This window comes from Meleagris gallopavo, chromosome 9, assembly GCF_000146605.3.
Source record: "Meleagris gallopavo isolate NT-WF06-2002-E0010 breed Aviagen turkey brand Nicholas breeding stock chromosome 9, Turkey_5.1, whole genome shotgun sequence".
Classification (NCBI taxonomy): Eukaryota; Metazoa; Chordata; class Aves; order Galliformes; family Phasianidae; genus Meleagris; species Meleagris gallopavo.
The window spans coordinates 8354811-8364780 of NC_015019.2; the positions used below are offsets into that span (position 1 = coordinate 8354811).

The 9970-nt window shown below is 36.0% G+C and overlaps 1 protein-coding gene across 4 annotated transcripts in view; it reads right to left on the minus strand.

Moving 5' to 3' along the window:
• The window catches only part of DACH2 (dachshund family transcription factor 2), a 238708-nt gene that overhangs the window by 81181 nt on the left and 147557 nt on the right, over positions 1 to 9970 (minus strand). For all 4 annotated transcript variants that reach the window (XM_031554655.1, XM_031554654.1, XM_031554653.1 and 1 more), the window contains exon 4: positions 9118 to 9249. In XM_031554655.1, the coding sequence (XP_031410515.1) occupies positions 9118 to 9232 (115 nt within the window). In that variant the 5' untranslated portion in view covers positions 9233 to 9249. The remainder of the gene's footprint in view (positions 1 to 9117; positions 9250 to 9970) is intronic.

Genomic DNA, 9970 nt, shown 5'->3' on the forward strand with positions numbered 1-9970 from the left:
TGATTTAACATTACTGTTTTGAGAGAAAGAATATTCCAAATGATTGCATTACAAACATTTATAGACTCAAACATAAATTAAATGTATGTTAGAGGATTAAAAAAAAAATCTGATTGAAATTTTAATTCATGAGAGTCCTACTGTTGGCTGCTGTCCCACTATCAATGCCATCCTTTGGGGGACTCTCGGCATGTGGCCTGCATCAAAGCTAATATCCCCGTTTTCATTCTGACTTAAACATGCCTTAACAAGAAAAAGAATTTTCCAGACTTTAAAAGGTAACTAAAATACTGAAGTACTTTTTATTGCTAAAACATGATTGGTGAGAGATTGAATTTGACTCACTATATTAAAGGTAACCATCATCAAGAGTTGCTTTTCCTAAAACACCAGAATTCCTTCCACACCAGATTCTTTGCATCCTTAGGTACTAAAACTGGAAATACAACTTCACAGATTAAGCATGTTAGCAAGTGTTTAAAAAAAGTATGTTACATTGTGCACAATGATAGGCAGACAAGATTTTACTTAAATAAAGTACATAAAGGATGTCCCACCCCCAACAAAATTTAAAAAATTATATATGCCTGACAGATGGCATTTATTTACTATAAATAATAATTTACTATTATTGTTTGGTAGCACTATGGAAAATCTAAGGAGAGACAGGCATGCTTTTTAGCAGTTTTGGCAGCCAAAATTACCTGAGTTCAGCTTATCACTAGTTGATGATTCCTGCTCTCAGGGCCAGTTATATAGAAACAATGCTTTGATCCAACAATGATTTACCACAAAATGCAAATGGCATTTCAGAGAGGTAATCTGGATCCACACTCTTCTTTTTCCTTCCCTCTTCCACTAAGCACCAAAACCAGAAAGCCAGACATAGCCCAGACATGCCTCCTCACCCTAAGTCTGCAGCAGCTCTGCATCCAAAGACCAGGACAGAACTCATAACAGCCTGTCCTACAGCAGCTGCAGGGACCTCCTAAAACATTTAAACTAAACGGCCTTGTTTTTCTTTTTAAAGTTCAGTGCATCTTATCTGTATTGTTCACAACAAATTGACATGGAACATCCCAAGCTTGGTACATTTCTGTCAAGCACTGCTCCCCACAGAGCCACAAAGATCTTTCTTGCAGAGGAATGCAAGATCTCATCATAACAAGGGACACTTGAACAACCTGCTTTCTTCCTGCAGTTCGATTTTAACCACAAATACCTTCTCCTAGTAACAAATGTGAGAATTATAACCAGGGAGAAATGTACTCTTGACTCCAGAGTGGCCAAAATGATTTATGACATCAAGACATGGTGAAGACAACTGATGTTCTGGAGGGACTGCGTGAGCTCAGCCTGCACTCACATGTTCTATGCTCACTCCTAATTACTTCATTTGTGACTGTAAAAGTGTTTTAATAGACAAAATTAATTATTTTGAATAATCTTTCTGAAATATGATACATGTTTTAATTCTATGCACCCTGTCATTAATTAAAGTTCTCTACCTTTTGGTGCATTAATTCAAAGATCGTATCAGTGACAAAGCAACAATTACAAGACAGTTTACTAAAGTTAAAAATAAAGTGAAAAGGTTAATGTACTTCTGTGGATAAACTCAAAATAATGCTAAAATGTTTTGAGTTTTTACTAGAAATTATTTTTGAACACTTTAAAAATAATTTCTTTGTTCCAGGAACACACTTCCTGTCAATAAAATGAAAAATGATATAGATTTAGGAGGATAGTGGTCTCAGCATAGCATCTCTCATATTATTATTCCAGTATCATCTGTTACAAAGTAAGACCAATTCCCACATCTAATTACAAACAGGATTTCAGAGTCATTAAACAAAATACATTTCCATTAGTGCTGCTGTAAGAAGATAGGGGAAAAAATGAAGATTAGTTCATGCTGCACCTCTGTTTTTCAAGCTTTGAAGATTTAGACCTCTGCACTCTGAGACTATAAATTTGTAAAGGATCTGAAAGGTGACAGACATGTGAAAGCTCTCAATTCTGAGCAGTTTGGCCATACCATTTGCATTTTGTCATTAGTTTATCTTTCCCTGCACTTACTTCTGATAGTAGATATGGCAAGAATCTAGAGAGGTTGCTTATGATTATGCTGTGTACAGTCAGAGGTATTTGGGAGGGATTTGGAAGTTTTTTTGGGTAGATACGAATCTTGATTTTCTGTATTATTTTTTTCTTCCAGAAAAACTTAAAAATCATTGTAAGTCATTCTGTCTTTATGGAAAAAAAAAAAGTACTTTATGCTCTGAAAAAGTGGAACAGCAGTTCTCAGACTTCAAATAAGATAGCAGCCAAAATATAAAATATACTGAGGAAACAGACTGTGTGATACGTTGAACTGTTGAATATAAACTTACAAGTATATATGTTCTCTGTTCATAATCATATACCAACATCCAATTGTAAGGTATCTGTGGAAAAATATACCCCTGTGAATTGCCCACTCAAAAAAGCATTCACACAAGCTAGAGTTTCGACACTTGACAGGAACTTTTCTAAGAAGTATATATGTAGATTCGCTTGGTCTTTAAGATGAATTACATTAGTTGATTTAGTTAAATGTTTATATAAACACCAATATGTTCTATCATGTGAAAAAATTACTTAAAAAATATCCAAAAAATAAATTACTCTCAAGTAAAATGATGCACTAGCTCCAGATAAAAGTGCAGATAATTCCATTTTAAGAAGTTATCCAAAGTTATATTTGTTATTTTTAAAACCACAGACAAAACTGCTTCATATTTCTGAGAGCTGGGTGTCAGTCACTTCAAAGGTAAGAGCAGAAACTACCCACTGATAGTCACTCTGTGCTACACACATACAGGTTTGCCAAGTACAAGCACAATCTTTTTTGTGCTTTACATGCAAAAACTGGAGGATGACTGAGGACTCGTGTAAGCGGTCACCATCAGGAAGAAATAGAAGTGACCTGGGCAGAATACAAACAAGGTCTGACTGAACCAACCCAACAGCTTTTCACTTCCCTGCTAACGCCTGAGGAGCTGTATCTAGAGACGGAAACAGCACTTCTAGCTTTTCCCTCAGAATTACTGGACCCTGGCTCTGAAGGTTCCACTCAGATTTCCTGCACAGAATGAGTTACCCTGTATCAGTCAGCAACCACAGACATTTCCTGACAAGCAGCAAATTGGTAAAGCTTTTCAAAGCTTGGTGGTGCTATGTCTGAGGTCCTTCACCCCACATGCCAATAACTTCCCAGATACCACTTGCAGTGCTTTTAGGAAACTTCCAAGAAATGACACCTCCAAACCAGCGTGTGGAAGAGCACCCTGGAAGCCACTTAGCTTCGCTGAATCCTATTTCAAGTGTTATGGACACAGGATAAACACTTTTAGACAAAGCTTGTCCTCACTGCCTGTCACCTACGGAGCCACAACCAGCAGGTACGCAACTGAAGAAACAGCATTGATGTCTCAATTTCTGAGATGCAGTGGTTTAATACTCTGGTAGGTCTGGAGTCAAGCTTTTGCATGAAGTGGCATAGCAAAAATAGATTAAACTTCTGCTCCTTTCAAGGCTGTATATATTCCTCCTGACAAAAGGAGAATTAAAGAGGGCAAGATGGGTGCCTGATTAGCTTTTCAACTGATTCTAAAAATATCAGTGATCATTTTGACTGGTTATTTTTCAAAAATGGCACAAATGCTTTGTGTTGTTTAAATAAAATTGTGATATTTGAAACAATAACTCCCTGTTCACATAACACAGAAGACACTTGCTTTAACAACAGGAAAACGACTTCATGAAGTCTGCATGGCGGTCTAGGATTAAAAAATCTGTTCTCTGCTCTCGTCATTTTTACTCTTAGAATAAAATAACAGCCTCGGCATCCTGCTTTTTAGAATAAAAGACCTACCTCTTTTGACTTTTCAAGCACTTGAACATTTTAAAAGAGAAAAACTAAAAAAAAAAATGCTGACCGTGTAATAGCTGGGTATTCATGGTGGGTGGAGAACATGAAAGGTTACAATATGGATCTGTGCCTACGCGTTTCTTTTCAACTTGAGCAGCATCCTCCTGCTTCTGCTAACTCGGCAATCATACAGCTGACAGATTTCTGGGTTTTCTAAATAATGCATGGGATTTTCTTTTAACATGTCAGTGCAAAAGTATCAATTCTGCCCCTGTGTCGTTTGTGATGCTGATTTTCCTTGACAGCATTCCATTAAACCAATGAGTTTTTTCCCTCCTGATGGTTCCTTAAATATTCCTCTGAGTGATGTATTTGTGGTTTTTTAAACAGATTGTGAAGGATGTTTGCATTTATGAGAAAACTGCATGGCAGGTACTGAAAGGAAAAAAAGGATAAAAAGATAACACTTTTTTTTTTTCCCCTACAAAGAGTTTTTCCTCTGATCCTCATATGCCAAAAGCCAGGGTGTTTTTCCTTTCTTTTCTGCCTAACTTAGCTCCTTGTCTGAAAATTAAGCAACAAGACTCTACATACAGAATAACATTTTGACTTCCTAAGGAAATACCACTGAAACACTTAGTACTGTTTGATATCTCTCTTGGGAAAGCAAAACACATTTATTAAATCATGCATGTTAACTCCAAAAGCCAACAGAAGGAAATAACTGCTCTATTCTCTGCACTGAGGTTCTGTACAAACAGGTACTGTCACAGATTGCCATGCACTGATCTTTCTTTGCTTATGCAGCTGTGTAACACAGCATTCTTAAAGGTAATTCCACCAATACTTTACTTCGCAATCTATCTTCCACACTCCTTCCCTACCACATACTCTCATAATTTACCTGGAACCATGCTACAAAAATTAAAAAAAAATTACAAAGCAATGATTTCAAATAAATTTCCAATTTCCCCAGATAACCATATGCTCATTTCCAGAAGTTGCTTCACCTAATCTTAGTATTGCACGATGACAAAACAGATGATCTTTATAAACGCTTCTGTGCAACTGGAGAGGTCTGTTCACCTTATTTCTACAGAGCAACAAACCTGGCAACGTGGCCGGGCTTGAATCAATCTGCAGATACATCCAGCAGACCTGGTTTCAGCTGCCAGGCTCAAACTCTTGCTCCTACTCATTTTCCTGAGAGGAATACGGAAGGCCCAACAACTGGCACACATATCAATGACTTATTGCGGCAATCCTTGGGACTCAAGGCAATCCTCAGGCATGCCCACAGTGCCACCAGCAGCATGGCTCATCTCTTGGGACTTCAGTGAACTACGGGGTTCTCTCAATTCAACCTTCTTTCACAGATCCTATGAGAAGACGAAGATGGACACAAAGCCCCAAAGAATGAAGAGTACAAACCAGTGGGACAGCAGAGAACATACAGTGCTGGATTACACGAGATTTTTCAACTGCCTGAAGAGCTTGTTTCAACACTGCATATGATGAGTAGGAAGGTGCAAAAAATCTCTCTTCTGCAGAGAGAAGGAGGATATTAATGTTCAAATGTCTAACAACATTCTTCACAACCCTGTGAACTAATGGATTAGTTCAAACAAAACCAAATGTACAATTTATTATTTTTGAGGTACATCTTTCCCACTGCTTCAGCTTTGTCTCCTGCAGCAAGTTCTTGAGTTTTTTTAATCAGTTATTTGCAGTACCAGCCTCCACCATGACTAATATGCAATAGCAGGAAGGTGGTAGGATCTGATGGCAAAAAACTAGAAGCAAGAAAGCAGCACATTATTTACTGCACATTTGCATAGGCACTCTTCTAAAATTCAATTCCATGCCTGTAATCTACTTGAGGACAGTGCAACAGCTGAAGGATTACAGATAGATATCCTGAGTTAGAGTTCAGATTGTCAACTGATGGCATGAATTCTGACTTCATATATGGAAAATCTTCGAAGTTTGTATCATCATATACGCATACGCAGACAATGAAACCGCCTAAGTGACACTCTGGGCATTATTAAAGAAACTCATCCAAAATGATTTCATTCTGGCATCAAATGATACAGATGGGGACTGAAATGGATATGACAAAAGTTCTCATCACTTTTTTATTATACTAATGACCTGCATGTAATGGCTCACTTTTGAAAAAGTCAGACAGCAAAGTTTCAAGGCATATGACATTTTTTATCCAAAACACCAACAAAACACCACTCCACTCATCAGGATATGGAAATAAGAGGCAGGCACACATTCTAAAGTGAAATATGTGGTTTAAATCTTATACTCTCCAAAGGAAGTCAACATGCAACTCCGAGGTAATAAAACAAAAATCTTTATAGTTGTTTTTCTAAAGTAAACTTGCAACTCTTCAAGTCTGTGTTACAGTAAAAAGAAAAAAAATCAAAGCAAACAAAAGGTTCTCTGCTCTGTACAACTATATTTCTGATTTGACAGCTACAATTATAATCATTCAGACATCTATTTCCCACAAACTCTCAACAGCCATAACCTTTAGTGATTAATTATAAAGTTCCAGGAGCAAGAGTACACAGACTAATTTCCTAAAACAATAAAAGACAGAATTTCTCATTTGGAGCTAAATGAAACACGAACAGGTTGTTATTCATGCTGAAATCTAGATGCAGAGTCATGTTGCAGCCATTACAAAAGCTATTAAACACAACCTCAAATCAAAGAAACTGTAGGTCTCTCTCCTAAAATAAAATGTTTTACCCACTTACCAGTCTTCTGACTCCTTTGCTCCGTTTCTTTTTCCCTTTTCTTAGCAAAAAAAAATATCAAAATTCAATTTTCTCCTTTTGCATCCCCATTTTGCTTTTAGTAGTTAATTAAATTGTAACAGTCTAGAGCAAAACCAACATTTGGGAAAGCTTCATGCACACAGAATTACAGCAGTGTTCTTTTCACATGAATCAATGTTTGAAAGTGTGCATCAACTCGTAAACAAAATGGTGACTCTTTTTAGGCTCTATCGCTTTCCTATAAGACTTTTCTATAGTGAATATTTAATAACTCCTCAGCTGAAATGAGACAGCTTTAATTAAGGTGCATATTAATTATGTTGGATTTTTTTTTGACATATTCTGCTGAACTTGCTTAATGTAATTTTTTTTTAAAATAATAAAAAAAAAAGACCCTCCAAAGAAAGGGAGAAACACTGCATTGCAAACAATCTGACTTCTAGCTAGCATTGTAGGTACTAAAAAAAGGGAAAATTATGATTATTAGTGTATTAGTAGTTCTTTTAGTTAAGGATTTATCTCTCCACTGCAAGTGACGTTGGTACTCAATCCACAAAACATGTTCTTGGTAATTTTACTGCATATGGCAACGAACAAGGTAAAGAATTGGAAAAAGATCTTTATGTAACTGATACCACTTCTTTATCCTTGGGCCCCACTGCACCTTCAGTTAGAGTCAGTGGGAATTTTTCCAAATACTTAAATTAGTATTGAGTCAGTTCTGTAACTCATTGAATTGCTAAACTGCAGAGAACTTCAATTTAATATGCATGCTCTTGAATGTATTTTAGAAAAGCTGGTATGATATTCCCCATAAAATTTGTCAATGAGGTACCTAAAATAATATCGTTACTGTACTGCAGATTCTCCACAAAGGAACACAAATTTTGCCAAAACATAAAACACACCAAACCATGAACATTCAAATTAGCACGCTTTGCTACAGCAGCTTTTAAAAGCCTTAATACTAGTCCCACATCTTTTCTGTTTGAAGCTTCCCTGCTTTTCTGTAAGAATTCTATCTTCAATCATATTAGCATTCAGTGAAATTGAGTAATTCACTTTGAACTATATACAGACTACAAAGAACACAACTAAATATGCTTTTTCAGTGCTAGTTTTTGTTTTTTTTAAATTCAATATGCACTAATTGATTAGGGTCTGAGAGGTGAATAAGAAATATGTATTCTACATAATAGAAAGCTGGGGAAGGGTTTAACGCATGAACTGGAAGCCAGATTTCTTCAATACAGATGAGTACACAAAATTAGCAAAAGGCAATATCACTTTTGGAAAGACTGCTTTGTGCATAATTTGTCATGAATTCAAAGTTATTCCTTTAGAAAATGAGTCTAAGACCTCCCAGCTGCTGCTTTATTGGTCTAATAAATTACCATTTCGATGGCACAATGCATATACACTATACACCATCCAAGCAAGCAAACTGTTAGAGTGGCTTTGCCTTTAGAGACACACGTGTGATGTTAGATATATATGAATGCCAGTGGAGATCTGAAAGCAATGAGGGACCAGAAAATGCTTCTGTTGTTGAACTGATAATGAAAATAGAGGATGTACAAGCTTCCGAAGTGTAGAGAGTGTATTTTAGGATTGTTTTGTGCTAAAAATACTGAGTCAAGTGAATCTGCCCTTATTATAATAGATATACAGCAGCTTCCTGATACAAAATGGGTCTATACCTTATTCTAAGCATTCTACACTGTTCGAGCAAGATCAGTTCATCTGAGAAGAAAGTAAGAATAAATAAATAAGATATTCTCTTCAAAGAATTAATTTCTGCCTTTGAACCTTACTCTTGTGGAGCTGGGATTCAGAGAACATAGTTCAAGTCTATACTAATGGTTAATAATAGTATAGATGAATGTGTGTTTAGCATCAGTGCCTTATTCTCAATTTATTCCAACCAGGTAGGCCATAACAAAAGTTTATTATGACTCCTTCATAACAGTGGTTTGCAAACATCCACACACGGGAAGAACGAAATGAAAAAAGCCAAACAGCTGGTAATTTCGCATTCCCTACTTCACCTTTCTCCAGTGAACTGCAGTGACTCACAATGAGCTCCAACAACTTGATGTTTTGGACACCTTCCATAATTTATAGAAATGCTCTATATTAGTGCCAGAGAGAAATACTTTGTTACTACAGACACATTTAGAGAAGAATTTTAAATGCATGTACCCTTACATAGCAATCCTTCACCAATACTTCTGCTGAAGATGGCTGTTAGGAGGAAAACTGGAGGAATATGTGCAATAATTTTTATTTAATACTGACAGAGGAAAGCTTACAAAATAAAAGAATACAAGAATTTGAGATAGATTTTGATTTTGTTTCCAATGGGTAAAAAGGTTTTCCCTCAGAGCTCGTGTGCACAGCATTACTTACCTGCGTTAGAATTAAGTTCTTCATTTTCTGATTCTGTTCCATTTTGACTTCCACTTCCATGAAGGCTATTCATTGCCATAAGTTTCATCTTCTGTAACTTCATAGCCTCTGCCATGGCTGCTGCTGTCAAACCTGGAAAGAACAGAAATAAATAAAATGCAGCATCACATGGTACAACACAGGATTGAAAAATACGAAGATCAAGATAATTCCTTTCAGTGAGAATAAGCAAGTCACATAAGTTCAGTACAGATTCTTATCCCAGTTAAGACGTAGTGTCATTCTGAACATTATCTTCAAGTCCTTTGTGTTATTCTAGTACTGCATTCTAAAAATGTATTTTCTAGTGTTTGTGTTTCTTGTTCCTTCTGCACATGTATAATGTAAAAAACTATTTATTTCATGTTATTCCTTTTCATTATAATTTTAAATATCATTTCCTGTCACTTTGATCACTTGGGCACTTTGATCTCTTTCTGTTTGACTTGGCTGCTACAAAATTTCCAAGTACACTAGTAAAATGTGGTGTTTCTTAATTTCAACAGCCGGAAGCCAATTAAAGTGGAAAAAATAAATGCTGTGCTATTATGATATTTATAAAAACATTGTTTTTCTGAAGTCCTTTGATTTGAATACTACTACCACTGAAAAATACTATATTGGAAATGCAAGAAACATACAATATAATTACAAACTCAACCTCAATTTAATGAGATATTAAAACCATTACAAATACAGAATAAACAGGAGATTCTCAAGTGATTGAAACTGAATTAATTTAAAATAGTAATAGTGATGGAGTAGGGTCAGGTTACCAGCTACCACAGTCATTACATGTTTTTCTAAAAAGAAA